Source organism: Doryrhamphus excisus, linkage group LG6 (genome assembly GCF_037039965.1).
Source record: "Doryrhamphus excisus strain RoL-2023G ecotype Guam linkage group LG6, RoL_Dexc_Guam_v1.1, whole genome shotgun sequence".
NCBI lineage: Eukaryota > Metazoa > Chordata > Actinopteri > Syngnathiformes > Syngnathidae > Doryrhamphus > Doryrhamphus excisus.
Genome location: NC_136362.1, coordinates 23,357,446 through 23,372,380, shown reverse-complemented (window position 1 = coordinate 23,372,380; position 14,935 = coordinate 23,357,446). Strand labels below are relative to the sequence as shown.

The 14,935-nt window shown below is 42.4% G+C and overlaps 2 protein-coding genes across 4 annotated transcripts; one reads left to right on the top strand and one right to left on the bottom strand.

Annotated features, from left to right (window-relative positions):
• The first annotated feature begins 329 nt into the window (after positions 1-329).
• cox4i2 (cytochrome c oxidase subunit 4I2) lies at positions 330-4,868 on the top strand. The gene is made up of 5 exons (XM_058086444.2): positions 330-488; positions 2,426-2,531; positions 2,627-2,794; positions 2,880-3,011; positions 4,611-4,868. The coding sequence occupies exons 2-5, from the start codon at positions 2,426-2,428 to the stop codon at positions 4,742-4,744; spliced, it is 540 nt and encodes a 179-aa protein (XP_057942427.2). The 5' UTR covers positions 330-488; the 3' UTR covers positions 4,745-4,868.
• Positions 4,869-7,692: 2,824 nt separating this feature from the next.
• On the bottom strand, positions 7,693-14,458 carry syt18b (synaptotagmin XVIIIb). Of its 3 annotated transcripts, none has more exons than XM_078791689.1 (4): positions 13,871-14,458; positions 13,236-13,447; positions 11,640-13,097; positions 7,693-9,692 (listed from the first exon to the last, which is right to left on the bottom strand). In XM_078791689.1, the coding sequence occupies exons 3-4, from the start codon at positions 11,782-11,784 to the stop codon at positions 8,734-8,736; spliced, it is 1,104 nt and encodes a 367-aa protein (XP_078647815.1). In that variant the 5' UTR covers positions 11,785-13,097; positions 13,236-13,447; positions 13,871-14,458; the 3' UTR covers positions 7,693-8,733. The 3 variants fall into 3 exon arrangements, with proteins under 3 accessions (XP_078647815.1, XP_078647816.1, XP_078647817.1); XM_078791690.1 differs by having other exon boundaries at positions 13,240-13,447; XM_078791691.1 differs by having other exon boundaries at positions 14,079-14,100.
• Positions 14,459-14,935: the final 477 nt, after the last annotated feature.

Sequence of the window (14,935 nt, the reverse complement as noted above, 5' to 3'; positions counted from 1 at the left end):
GTCCTTGTCTGACCCCATCTCCCCCCCGCCCCCCTCACACAGAAACCCTCCGTCAGCTGGTCCAGTCCGGTCCTGTGAGTTTAAGTCCACATGTAAGAAAGTAAATCCAAGAGTAGAAGACATTTGGCATTGGACTGTAGAGTAGAATGTAAAAGTAGGCGTGTCCTGCCCATATATGGCAAATCAAATAACAAGCTGTTTGTCCTTATGTAACCTGCCTCGTGAGGTGGGACTCTCCAAAAACAGCAAAAACTAGTCCAAGCCCCCAAAAGCCAAAGTGTCAGCACTGCTGCATGCAACTTACTAATAGGACATGCACTACTTTTTCACTTTGCTTTTTATTCCCACACTCTTTTCTGTGCTTAGGGCCCACCCACTACAGACACACTTCCTGCTGCGTCCATGAGATACACACACACACACACACACACACACACGCACAAACAAAAAGGCTTTTCCTTGAAGAAGTTGCTGATATCTGCACCAGCGTGAGTATCATTTCTTATGATGATGACAAATATGATATTCTTTGCAGTGTTTTAGGGGTTAAAAGCGAAAATAGAAGAAAAGACATTCCAACTGTCCCGAGTGGTGGACATGCAGCCAAGGTGGCAAACAAACACAGAAGATAAATACTGATCAAATACGGCCGTCATTACTTGCATGCACTGCAAACAACTTTAGCAACTTTGTTTTTTACCACAACATATACCATGTTGATCATGTGTCGTGGTTTTTTATTTGACAAGGTCAACACGTACTCTAACTTTGACAAGGTGCCAATTTACAACGGCCATTTTCACTGCACGTGTGTGTGTGTGAGAGAGAAACAAACTAAGCAGATGCTTTTAAGCCAATGATTCCTTATTCCGTTTGTCACACTTAAATGTTTCAGATCGTCAAACTCATTTCAATATTCCTCAAAGACAACACAACTGAAAACCCTGTGATTGGCTGGCGACCAGTCCAGGTTGTACCCCGCCTGGGATAGGCTCCAGCATTCCCTCACGACCCCAGTGAGGATAAGCAGTATAGAAAATGAATGAACAACCAAAACAACTGCTGAACAATAAGAGCGATAAGGCTCATCTCAACTTTTTTCTTTGGGAAAAAATTTAACTTTTTGGAAGGTGTGGGTTCCATTACATCTGGAATAAAAGTAACACTGCATTTCAGTGTAAGTAAAATAAGGTGGTGGTAGTGTGATGGTCTGGGGCTGCTGCCATAGGTGCAAACATGAATTATGCCGTCTGGCTAAAAATCCTGAAGGAGAATATCCGGCCATCTTAATTAGCTGAAACCAACTCGGGTCCTGCAGCAGGACAATGATCCAAAACACACCAGCAAGCCCACCTCTGAATGGCTGAGGAGAAAACTAATGAAGACTTTGGAGAGACCTCGTCAAAGTCCTGACCTGAACCCTATTGAGATGCTGTGGCATGACCTTCACAAGGCTTCATGCTGGGCACTTGTACATGAAGAAAATACATATAAAATACACAAAAAACCACTAAATAACAGATAGCAATAATGAAGATATGATTGGTTCTAATGAAATCTGTATGTCCCTTTCATCACCACTACTGTCAAATACACAATAGTTTACAAATATTATGCTTATTATGCTAATATTATTATGCTATTATACTTTTGTATTGAGTTATGGAATCCTATACAGCAACTACAAACCATAACAAGCACAAAAAGTTTTCAAGATCTTCCAGAATGAGCACCTATTCCAGCGGTATTTTGGGGATTTTGTGCTTCTGTGCGCAAAAACAGTCTGTTTTAATGTATTCCACCCAAGGGCACGCCCACTCCGTTGTGGTTGGTCACACACCAAGTGCCCATGAGGACTTCCGGGTAGCTGCTAAACCCAATTTTATAAGAGTTGATAAAAAAAAACTGAGATTTATCTTTTTAAAATGTCCACTTTTAACATTCATGGATTCATTGGATGCTGAATCTGAGCCGGATGTAGAGTCTGGACAGTCCAAAGTTTCTCTAGAAAACATTTGACTTCAAAACGTCTCTCAATGGTAAGGAGCTTTAGCATTTTAGCATTTGGTCGCACATTTTTAGAAGCGTACCTGGCCTACAGCGCACGCCCATATAAGGATTCCTGGCACTCTGATGTCACAGAGAGTGACTTCTTTCAGTGCTCATTTCCAAATGTGCAAACCTCATTATCTGAAACACGGGAATACTACAAGTATTCCAAGTACAAGTACAAGTACTCACACTAATGCAGCGTTTTATGTATTGGCTGCTTCTTATGTGTATGTGCACAGGGTTTGCACCAAATTTGGCTGTACAACAATAAAGTTTTAGTCAACTCCGAAGGCGAGTTGGTTTTGTTATACTTAACATTAGTATCATAAATGTAAGAGTACAATAAGAGTGGTCCACCTAATGTATTCTGCAGATGCTTGGCCTGACAACAGCTGCAAGACATGCTGGAATCATGTTCCTGAGCAGACGCCTGGCGCTGGCGTTGCCCTCCAGCAGCAGAGCCACCATGGCGAGTCACGGTAAAGCCAAAGCAAAAGTCTATTGTTTGGATTTCAGGCCTCTGCTTGGAGTAAAATATTGTATTTACAGTCATTTCACACACATCATGTTCCAGGAGATGTGAGTCAGGTGGAGCAGATGTCCAAGCCCATGTACTGGGACCGCGTGGACACGCCGTTGCCGGACAGGCCTTACAAAGATGAGCTGAGTGCTGCCGAAAAGAGCCTCAAACAGAAGGAGAAAGGATCTTGGAAGCAGCTGACCAAAGAAGAGAAGATAGCCTGTAAGACGGAAAAAACTAACAAAAATGACCAAATCCAGTCAGCTTCATTTTCAGAGTCATTTTCTTGGTTGTCATCTTTTTTTAGTGTACCGCCTGATGTTCCGTCAGACCTACCCAGAGATGAGGCAGCCCACTGCAGAGTGGAAGACGGTTATGGGGGCCTTCTTCATCTTTCTGGGCTTCACCGGTCTGGTGGTCTGGTGGCAGGCCCTCTATGGTCAGTCTACAGCGCCACTCTTCATTTGTCCACACGGGAACTTTCTTGACATTTTTTTTGGCGGGTTGAAAAAAAAAGTTGCATCTACACTTCCGGATTAGTATTAGGTTTAGTACCTGATCAAAATCTTACAAAATCTTGAAAAATAGCTAAAATTTACCTTTTGCACATTTGGACCTTAATGACTTTTTAAGTAGAGTTACAATATGCAAAAGCAAGATGGGGGAGTGTGACAAAAGGTTATTTATTGAAAAGAACAATTCAACTGAAATGGGCTGATCAAATCAGCTCATCAAAACATTTGTGCAGACCTGCCAACATGTATGAATTTGTAGTACTCCGCATGCAATTCTACTATAGAAAATATGAGAGAAAATAACCACTGCACCCAACAAAGTGCAAAGTGAATAAAAGTGATGTGTCACGGCAGCTAAACCTCCAGCAGGTGCCAGCATGGACTAACACTCTCCTGTTAGCCCTGAACGTGAAATGGTGACGTTACCGGAAGTTAAGAAAATGTTGACTTACCGGTTTATCGTGTCCGCTAACAGCAAGTTGTCTTCAGGATGTTATTTGCGCAAAGCGTCCTTTTGTAAAAGTGCCGTAGTGTATTTAGTGAAGTACTTTACTCCTTAGAGTCGCCATACTATGAATCAAGAGGACAAAATACTGATTTTTAGCTACTAGCTTGGATAGCAAACTTTTCCTGTTCAGATTTGTTTGACCAATCAGAGTAAACGAAGGATGTGACGCCTTTGTGTCTCCTCGGGTTTTTTTTCTCTTCGTGTAAAAGGAAATACATCCAAAGAAAGAAACGTCTTCATTTTACAAAGCAGTCGCCTATATTTGGAGTACAAAAATTCAGATATAAAACTCTAGAGAACTGAGATAATTTTCAAATGAATTACAACCGCACTGAAGAGAAGCGCGATAATTTCCGAGTTCTTTGTGTGGCCACGTGAAGGCAGCAGGGCTCTGTTCCAATACGCATGTCCTCCCCAAGCAGGTGTGGTCACGCTTTAACACGTTCAGCCGACCTCGTACTATAAATCTATAAATATCATAAATATACAGTACAGATCAAAGGTTCATTCTTCAATGTGTTTTCTTTATTTTGGAGGTTTGAAGGTTCTCAAAACTATGAATGAGCACATGTGGAATTATGTACTTTCCTAAAAAGTGTTTATATATATCGCTCTCTCTCGCTCTCTCTCTCTCTCTATATATATACACACACACGATACTGAATATAAATAATGATTAGTATTTCACATTCAAAGGTTACATATCAACAGATTAGTTGATATGTCACAATTCAATTCAATATGGCAATAAAGATAATTACATATACTGTAATTCATCATTAGTTGTGTACTACCCGAGTAGCGGTAATACTGTAGATCAGTCAAAACACATAGTGTTCAAATTTACACAGTTCATGTGCTGTTAGCATTCGTTATCAAACATTACAGATAAGCAAGAACTGAAAATGATATTCTAGCGTATGTAACATCATGTTTTCCCATTTAAGTGTACTACTTTTGCAGTGAATAATAAAATGTATAAATATACTGTAACATCATGTCGTCGTCCAACTAGTGTACGCGCCTCGCCCTCCGACCTTCGATGACGAGTTGCAGGCCAAACAGGTGAAGAGGATGCTGGACATGAGGATCAACCCGGTAGAAGGTTTCTCCTCCCAGTGGGACTACGAGAAGGGCCAGTGGAAATAAAAGGGAAATGAAGTGGAAACTAGAAGAAGGAAATCAGGATCATGATCACTATTTGTGTGTGCTAGAAAATATACAATAATATAAATAATAAAGCTTGACTCCGTCCAACCTTTTTTTCATTTGTCTTTCTTGTTTATGCTAATTATTCAAAAATAAAGGTTTGGTAATGGTTGAATTTGATTTGAACATGCATCAGGTTACAAGGAATAACATCACATAAACGTGTAAGGTGATGGAACCGTATTGTGACATAAAGGTGAGCTCGGTTGGTATTCACTCTTCCGTATGTGAATGACGCCAAGACTAGCAATTAGCGATTAGCAAGGCGAGCGAGTTAGCTAGTATCACTGCACCCTCGGAAAGAAATTTGTTTTAAATCATCAAAATACTGCAAGATACTGCAACTATTACATGTTATCATCAGTGTCAAACGATACAACGTTGTTGGAGTTTTTTTTGAGGGATTGATAGTCGGGATAGCATTGTAAGCTAGCTCAGATTAACTTGTTTTCTCGTGCTATAATGCACAGAAAAAGGAAAGAAATGTGTTCATGTTTCACATAAGGATTGTGAATTTCCAAATAGTACAGTTCCTCAATAATATTTGGGATTTTAGAAATAAGGAGTTAGTATGTTCTCTGTAGGCGGCATTATGAATTATCCTTACTGACCTTTTTTGCAGTACATTTAGCCAGTGAAGATTGCTTTTATAGTTATTAGCCCATATTTCCACACAATAAGTAAGATATGGTAAAGAGTGTGGAGTGATTTCTGATTAAGAACAAATTTTGCTTTGTTCAATATTGAAATATTTCTCACCACCTTATGTTGTATATTTTTAATATGAGGCTTCCAGCTCATTTTTTCATCTATTATGATCCCCATAAATGTATTTTCCTTTCACCATTTACCACCTTAATCCTCTTATTCCGTACCTTTCTAATTAAGTTATTAGGATGTCATGATTGATTCTATCAAAGGCTTTTGTCAGATCCATGAATACTGCGGCTGCACACTTCCTATGATCTATTGCGTTAGTCATTTCCTCTGTAATTTTGATCAGTGGCATGGAGGTAGAAATATTAGCTCTGTATCCATACTGACTTTCTGATTAATGAGTAATTTGTTTGCATTGATATATTTATGAAACCTGTTATTGAATAGCTTCTCAAAAATTTTAGAGAATTGCGGTAGTAAGGAGACTGGCCGCTAGTTGGTAAATTGATGTTTGTCCCCAAGTTGCTCTAATATTGTTTTTGTACTTGTCTAATAGTTGCAATAGTACTGTAATAGTACACACTCCGAAGATTGACGTCAACTTATGTTTATAAGTCTACACCTCGGTACATCTTGGTCTGAGCTACCTGAGCTGGCAGGCATGCTAGTTTGTCCGCGGGGCGAACCCTTCCCCTTTGACCTAGGCATTGTTACGGTTGCTAGGGAAACGCCGTACGTCAACGCCGTCCATCGATTGGTCAGTTAGCTCGCCTTTACAACCGTCTTTGATGTTTAATGTTTGCTGTTTTTATCGAATGATGTCTCTCATCACTCGTTGTTGCAGCCTGGCAAGTCTCTACGAAGATTCCAAGATGTGACGGAGTTCAGGCTAGGAGCAGCCACCAGCCAGGCTAGCTAGTTAGCATAGTAACGGCTAGTTACAGTCCGTTGTTATGGTGAGTTGAGACCTCGCTTGTCCCAGAGTTCTCAGCGGTAATTAGAGATGCTGACACGAGTAACGGTTGGAAATTTTCCCCCAAAAAGTTTAAAAACTCTCGCTTTTGAAACTAAATGTAGTTAGAATGTTGTATTCTTGTTGCATTAACCATGCCAACGTTTCAGATGATGAAGTTAGTGCGTTTGGAAGCGAGCCTTGAAAGAAGCTTGGGATGACTCAAAAGGCTCAGTTTCAAAGGGCCTGGTAAAACTGACCGTTTGTGATGTCACAGAGGGGCGGACTTCCTTATGTGGTTCATAGTTAGGAAGCGCTTTGGGATGCAGTAGGACTTTTGAAAACGTGAATACGCTTGTGTGCTTCACAGCCCTCCATTTTGTTGCATCTAGCTGGTTTGAGTTTCAGGTTGAGTCTTTACAGTACATATCAATAAATAGATATCAGTTTCTCAGTAGTATTTCAAATTGGGGGGATGTGAAAACATTTCTCAAAAAGTAACCGTTGCTTTACAGCAATATGTCAAAACCTGAATTATGTTGTTTGACCTTCTTTCGTTAAATTCCTGTGTGAAATTGAGATCATGGTTCCACGCCGCCATGGAGGTAAATGCTAGCGTAGACAATGCTAATGCAAATAAAGATGAGATCCATCAGACAGAGATACGCAGGAGGAAGAAACACTTTGCTGTGGATTGTGGCGGATTAAAGCCCAATGTCATTTCAAAAGGGATGATCTCCCCTTCATTTACATCCTGCAAGACAACATATAATCCCCTTAACATTAAAAGCAAACAGGGGGAACATTTGACCTCTTCTCTTTGTAGCTTATATGCTAGGAGGACATGACACGTTCAGGCACCGTTGGTTCTACCTGGCGCTGATGAAGCACTTTCTTTAGGTTGTCTGGCTGAAGACCACTACTTTTATCCCGTGTGTTCGAGTTGGACCGCTAAACCACATCCTGGTAGATCACATCTCACTGCAGAAAAGGGCACAAGTTGACAGGGGAGAAGGAAATACAGCGTGAGCTTGCCATAAAAACATGACTTCCCAAATATGAAATATGAAATTCACCATAGTGACTGGACAACTGCACGATTTTTTTTAATACTATACCATTCTATTCTCCTCCGCTCATTCGTGTCCGGGGGGTACCAGTCTCAGTAGGGAAGCCCAGACTTCACGGTCCCCAGCCACCTCTTCCAGGTTCACCGGGAGGACACCAAGGCGTTCCCAGGCCAGCTGAGACCCTCCAGCATGTCCAAGGTTTATCTGGAACACCAATTGGTAGTTTCACGTTTCATGGCCTGCAGATACCTTCAGTGTGCAAGCGGATCCCATCTTCAACGCGATATTACTCCCAACCCAAAGGGAGCAATCCACCATTTAACAACTGAGAACCATGGCCTCAGTTTTGGAGGTGCCGAGTCTCATCCCAGAAACTTGACACTCGGATGCAAACTTGCCCCGTAAATTTGTTTTTGATCCAAACAAATTTCAAGACTGGACGAAGGAAAAACTGGCAATACGGAGTTATTCCAACAAGTGAAAGAAAAACTCGGGGAAGCTGGTATCACGTGATGTTGATGTTTACGTTTTACTGGGCATGCCCCATTGACTATTCTCTATAGTGGCGCATGTAGACAAGAGATTGGAATATTCCTTTCCATGGATACCATTGTTTTCGGAAAGGTCATTCGGAAAGAGAAAAACTCCTCAACGTGGCTAGTGACTGATGCACGATCGTGCCGGTTGTGTATTTTATGAAATACGTTTAAGATTTCAAGGTGCACATAGCAATGTATTGAGAGAGATGTAATATTTTAGCGCGCTCATGTCAGCCATACATGCAGGATGCTTGACCGTGCCCTTGTGCGACTTGTGACAAATGCAGAGCCGTTCCTAAAATTCCTCATTGCAGCTCTGAGCTCCTCTATTGTGGCTGCCGCTTGGACTTGGTGTCCAGAGAGGAAGTGGCTGGGTGTGACTGGCCAATCAGAGCGTAGAGTGAAAACATAATGAGCATTTTGGCACAAATACCGATAATGACAAAATGTACTCCTATCATACTCTTATACGGGAAAAATGCATTATCTGTCGTTTATAACGAGTACCGGCTCATCCCTAGTATCGATTATTCCGGACTTATGGTCCTATGTCCTATGTAAAAAAACGTCCTATGTCTGACAAAAAATAAATCAAAATTTTCTTCTCCCAAAAATGCCAAATTTTCAAATTTGTGAGTGTGCATAAATTAACTGTGTGTGTGTGTGTGTGTGTGTGTGGTGTGCGTGTGTGTCACAGGACCACAACTATTCTTAGCTGTCCTGTGTTTCACGGAGCTCCTCGATGAAGTGAAACTCGTGGCCTGCCTTCCAGTCTCTCCCACCACATTCAGCGTGCAGGTCGGCGTGAAGGTCCCGCGTGTGAACATGGATCCTTAACGTGCAAAGTTGGAGCTCCTCTGCGGAGCTGACACTCCATAACATGGTTAACATTGCCTGGTTGAGGCCGCCCTGCACGGACGCGCGTGTGGTCGAGGGGTGGAGAGGCAGCAGGCTGCCCGACACGGACACGTCCTCCAGCCTGTGAGGCGACCCTGTGAGGCTGAGGATGGTGGCTGTCAGGGTTTGAACCTCTGCGTTGAAGACCACGGTGAAATGGAGGCAGGGTGTTGGTGAGGTTGACGGTGTGAAGCCGTGCTTCATTGGAAGCAGCGGGATTGGTTCTTCGGGCATGGATGGATCGTGTGTGGTGAGTCTGCTGTGCTCATTGTAAGCCATGCTACCACCAGTCACGGTGCAGCGTCTCTGCAGGGCCTTGCGTGTTTTGGATAGCAGTTTAGGAAGATAAGGCAGGGACGCATGGCTGGTGTCCATGGGTTTAAAAAGAGGCGCCGATAATGGCGGCGTGCTGAGGCGGCGCAAGGAGAAAAACGACTTGGGCTGCTCCTTCTGATCGCATACAGAATTGGTTTTAGTTGAGAAGGACCAGGAAGTCAGCTCCGCCTCCAAAGGTGCAGGGCTGGTGAACGTAGACGGGTAGTCCAGCGTATCGCCGTCCAGCTCTTCGTACTGCTGCCTGGATGAAGATACGGGCGTGGCGGACGGGGGCGGATTGCGGTCAAAGGCGAGCGGCTCAGCGGGAGACGATGCTGATGTCACGCTTTCTTTGTCATCACAACAAAGATGGCTTTTCCACCAGCACAGAATGCATCCCAGGAGCAAACACAGGCAGAACATGATCAGTCCCACCAGAAGAAGAACGTGAAGGTGAACTGGAACCAAAAAACAAAACAGTAACTGTAACGATTGCATACACCCAAGAGCATGATTAAATTTTACAGGATCACAGGCGGTCGTAGTAATCTCGTATGATGTACAGTGCTAAAATTGCAGCATTCTTGAGTTGAATCTTTGTCCTACTTTACAGTGGAACCTCAGTTAGAGTACGCCCCAGTTAGTGTGTTTTTCTGTCGTGCATTTGCGTACATTTTCTGGTTGCCGTACAATATGGCACACATATCATTTCCATGTTAATGGACTAATGCAGTCATTCCCAAAGTGTGGGCCGCGGCCCCCTGGTGGGACGCGATGGTACTGCAGGTGGGCCATGAGACGTCATTAAAAATATGATTCATTTTTTCAAATATTATTTTTTAAATTATTTTTATTGTAAAATATTTATGGCATGATTAAAAAATATTTATAGGCCTGCGTAATAACCTCGTGAGTGTTATTGACCTGTCACAATGTATTATTTAGGAAACTTATAGTTTATGAGTGTGTGACACCACAGATTAAAGGTTTGGGCTTCCTTTATCCCCCTGCTTTCATTTCAATCCTGAATATAACAATAATAATAACAACGATAATAATAATAATCTCTCTGTGTGGAGTTTGCATGTTCTCCCCGTGCATGCATGGGTTTTCTCCGGGTACTCCGGTTTCCTCCCCCATTCCAAAAACATGCTAGGTTAATTGGCCACTCCAAATTGTCCATAGGTATGAATGTAAGTGTGAATGGTTGTTTGTCTATATGTGCCCTGGGATTGGCTGCTCTCGCCCCAAGACAGCTGGGATAGGCTCCAGCACCCCCCGCGACCCTTGTGAGGAAAAGCGGTAGAAAATGAATGAATAATAACAATAATAGTTTAATAGTTATAATAAATAATTAGTTCTAATAAATAATGAGTTATAATGAAGTTTGGGAAGCCCAGGACTAGTGGAATTGGCCAATAAAAAGGCAATGTGAAGAGTGAGTGAACAATGAAGAGCGTTTAGTCGTTCTACTCCCAAACTCTGAAACTCATTACCATGTGACATTCAAATTATTGCCTCACTCCCCATCTTCAAATCCAGACTCAAACCTCGCCTGCTTACTCCCCATCAATGCTTCTACACTGTCTGATATATACCATATTTTCTGGACTATAAGTCGCTCCGGAGTATAAGTCGACAAGACCAGAAATGCATAATTAGGTAGAAAAAAACATACATAAGTCGCACTTTTTTGTGGGTAATTTATTTTCCAAACTACTTGACCAAAACAGACATTACATCATCTTGGAAGGCATGCGGCACTCATGCACCCACTATATACCGTATTGTCTGGACTATAAGTCGCTCCGGAGTATAAGTCGCTAAAAATGCATAAGTCCGTAGGAAAAAAGCATACATAAGTCACACTGGAGTATAAGTCACATTTTTTGCGGGTAATTTATTTCCAAACTACTTGACCAAAACAGACATTACGTCATCTTGGAAGGCAAGTTGTAACAATAAAAGAATAGAGAACAGGCTGAATAGGTGTAAGATATGCTAACACAATGCTTATTCAGCTACACAAAAATAAACATGAACAGAAAAGATGTCCATTTTTTCATTTATAAGTCGCTCTGGAGTATAAGTCGCAGGAACAGCCAACCCATGGAAAAAAAGTGTGAGTTATAGTCCAGAAAATATGGTATATATTTTCATTTATAAGTCACTCTGGAGTACAGGTTGCAGGAACAGCCAACCTATGAAAAAAAGTACGACTTATAGTCCTGAAAATACGGTAAGTTGCGTACGAATGTTGTTCTATAAAAGAAAAATATCCTTCAAGTGTTCTGCGTACAGTGTTTGGAGTTACTCTACGTAGAAATTCCCACGGCAAAACTCGACTTCCATCCCAATCCAGGAACCGAACTGAGGACCACCCACATGTGCAGTATTGACTTTACCTTCCAGATGTTTGGCGAAGAGCACCTGAACCAGCAGCCAGAAGAAGAGGATGACCATGATGACCTCAATCATCCCCTTGCAGAAAAAGAGTGCCACAGACCTCCACAGAGGCTGACCCGGGTACTCCTCGTCATGGTAAGGCATGGTCACTAAACGTCCCAACAGAGTTTTGCTAGGCGTGAGTCTGCCTCCCTGGAATAATAAAGTGATGACTTGGACCACAACAAAACATCGTCAGCATCCAGCTCTTCCTGTCAAAGCTTCTTCTTTTTATCCTTCAACATAAACTTTATCCATAAAGAAACGATTAACGTGAGGTTATTGTGGTCGCTCCTCTTAAAAGTAGGGCAGCGAGTTCTTGGTCTGGAGTGGTACGACGGTATTAGTTCTACTAGTAGAGGGTGGGGTCTGTGGCGGTGATCTCCATCTCATAATACCCCGTGTGCGTCTTTCCTCCCCCAACATTCCCCCAGCTGTCCATCACCGCGTAATAATAATAAATCCAGCACGCCGTCACCACAGCCTCATCGCCATCTCACTTTCATTTCACTTATGGACCGTTTGCTATATATTGACCTTACTTTTCTCACATTTTATTTATTTTTTCCCTTGACATTAGAGGCGGAAATTTAATTGTATTTTTTTATTTCATTTTTTTTAATTAAAGTAAATGGTCAATCTAAAACAATTTCATTTCAATAGAAATGATCAATTAAAATATTAAACATAAATACAAAAGTAAAAGGAAATCTTAAATATAAATATAAAATCTAATGAATGGATGAATTCATCTTAATACAAATGCTAAATAAAAAGTCTGAAAATAAACATCCGGGATGCCCCCATCTGATCAGGTTCAACGGCCAATCTGCTGTATTTTTTAAGATGAATTAATATCGGCTTCCAACAAGAGATCATGTCGATACAGTATCATGTCGGTAGCGAAGGGCTACACACCAACATGCTAGGTGGGTAATCCGCCTCAAAGCTGCTTGCCACTCGACTCCCGCTATACCACCGTGCAGACGTGTCCGCAGGGTACTGTGATGACGTTAGTTTGAAGTGTTTCCTCGTTTTTATAGATTAATCTAACCTCTTCTTCTATTGTTTATGGACAGTTAGGAAGTGGCTAACACTGTTAGCTCGTTTGCTTGTGACCATTGACCACAACAAACCACAAAGGAGGGCCTCCTGTTGGCTGGTGGGGGTCCATCGGTTAGTCTACTGCTGGTCTTGACTCCTCGGCTCTGGTGCTGGACCTCCCTGTGGCTTGGGGCTGTGGCACCCCCCACACTTGCTCATGCGCGGGCTTTACCCCTCGCCTGCTCTTTTGTCTGGCTCGCTGCTGTAGTCCCGACGCTGGGGTTGAGGGCGAGCTGGGGTGTTATCCCTGGACGGTCCGCATCTCCCTCGGCTCGGGGCCTGGTTGTGGGTCTGGGACCCCTGAGTCCTCCGCCCTGTTAGGCCCCAGAAGGGAAATTTTAATGCATAGCCATGCGTGCACACTGCGTGGTTGGGTTGCACAACTTGGACACACAACTGGTGTGCTGAACACAAACCATAACAAAAGGGCAAGATTGTTAAGTGCTAAGTACTTACTAAGTAAGTTCAGATGACGATGGATGATTGATGTATCCAAGGAACGTGATAGCCACCGGTAGCGCTGCGTTAGCTAGAGTATCTCGATGCCGCCAGAACAAAACGCCAGAAAGTGGAATGACGTTGAAATGTGCACCATCACACAGACCGGCATAGATGGGCTTCATACATGACAAGCTGTTGTCAATTATGGCCATTGTTCAATCTCCTGATAATAAGAAACAAACTGAAAGTCAACACAAAAGGTACCATGCGCAAGTGCCAGCATGGCAGACAAGTGATTCCGTTGCATTCTTATCAAGATTAAGATATGCCTTTATTCGTCCCTCAGTGGGGAAATTTGTCGCAGTACTTTGTAGCGGCGCACCAATGTCAATTACATGAAACGGAATCCTTTAAAAATCATCCAAAATTGTCAAAAATGGCCGATATGGCCAGTGACGTCTTTTAAAAAATGGAAGCAGTGAACATCAGAGTTAAACTGTAAATTGTCTATCATTAATTCTATTTAATAAAGCACGGTTTTAATTTTTCTCATTCATTTCTCTACCCCAAATATGAAAGAAGTTAGAGTAGATTTCCTACCCAAAAATAGTGCATTTGGTCCCCTTTGCTTAAAAAAAACACTCACATCGACTTCCGCGACGGTGCATCGCCACCATCTTGTTTCCAGCAAATACAAGGAAAACAAAACACAATAAAGTCCAGCAGCTGTCTACTAGCTCGTTTCACAGCTCCTTAAAAAACTATTGATAGGTTAATAATTAACATTTACAATGACTTTTTGTGGTAAGTAAAGTTATTTTCTTACTCGGACGCAAGTTAATCAGATGCCTGACCTGCTCGGCTCCCGAAGCTGCTGGCTTCTATGCTAGCAACTGGCATGTACACTTTGTGGTGCGTTCAAGGAGCGTTGGGGGAAACGGTAAATACCGACCACTTACACTCAAGAAAAACAAGAACATCTAGCTACAAAATAACAGGATTTACAAAAACACTACCGAGGCATTTAGCGTGCTAGTTGTACCAAACGCTTTCCGATATGTGTGGGGGGGGGGCACACAAAAACCAAATGAGCCAACTGAAACGCCACATCACTAGCATGTTGGCAGACAGAGATCTCCGTAGCGTCACACCGGCTGCTCCAGAGCGTGTGCCCGAATACAATACATCTTTCTGGACTACAGCAGGTGGCTCTTCCCGCTCCATAGTCTGGTTCTTCCGAGTTAGTGATGTGTCGGTCGCGGAAGAATCGGCTGTTTGAAATGAACGCCAAGAGCTGGTTCGCCTTGTTGGGAGCCGATTAGGTTTTTTCCTATTAAAGGGGAATGTCATTGGTCAAGAATTGTGGCAACGTTGCTGTGTCCACAATGAGTGGGCGAAGGGGCGGGGTTAAACATGCTATGGTGCGTTTAGAGATGATTCGTTTGTGAGAAATTTGTAGATTTTACATATTTTGACCAATTTGTCTATTGAGATGGGTCTGTTTTTATAATGTCACATATAATATAATTTTGTAGCTGTTCATTGAGGTTTTAGTAAAAAAAATTGAAAGCATGTATTTATTACTAATTTATTTGTTAATACATTTAAACGAAATAATCTTGAGGAGCCACTTGGGAGCCGAAAGAGCTGACTCTTTTAGTGAGCTGAGCCCAAAAAACGGGCAAAATTTCCAACAATACTCCTGATAGTG

What these genes read in the sequence shown, in the direction of transcription:
- syt18b (XM_078791689.1), bottom strand. Translation starts at nt 11,784, where the DNA reads ATGCCTTACCATGACGAGGAGTACCCGGGTCAGCCTCTGTGGAGGTCT. An exon ending in CTTCGCCAAACATCTGGAAG is followed by an intron (nt 9,693 to 11,639) that starts GTAAAGTCAATA and finishes TTTTGGTTCCAG; the next exon opens with TTCACCTTCACGTTCTTCTT.
- cox4i2 (XM_058086444.2), top strand. Translation starts at nt 2,426, where the DNA reads ATGCTTGGCCTGACAACAGCTGCAAGACATGCTGGAATCATGTTCCTG. An exon ending in AGCCACCATGGCGAGTCACG is followed by an intron (nt 2,532 to 2,626) that starts GTAAAGCCAAAG and finishes ATCATGTTCCAG; the next exon opens with GAGATGTGAGTCAGGTGGAG. An exon ending in CTGGTGGCAGGCCCTCTATG is followed by an intron (nt 3,012 to 4,610) that starts GTCAGTCTACAG and finishes TCGTCCAACTAG; the next exon opens with TGTACGCGCCTCGCCCTCCG.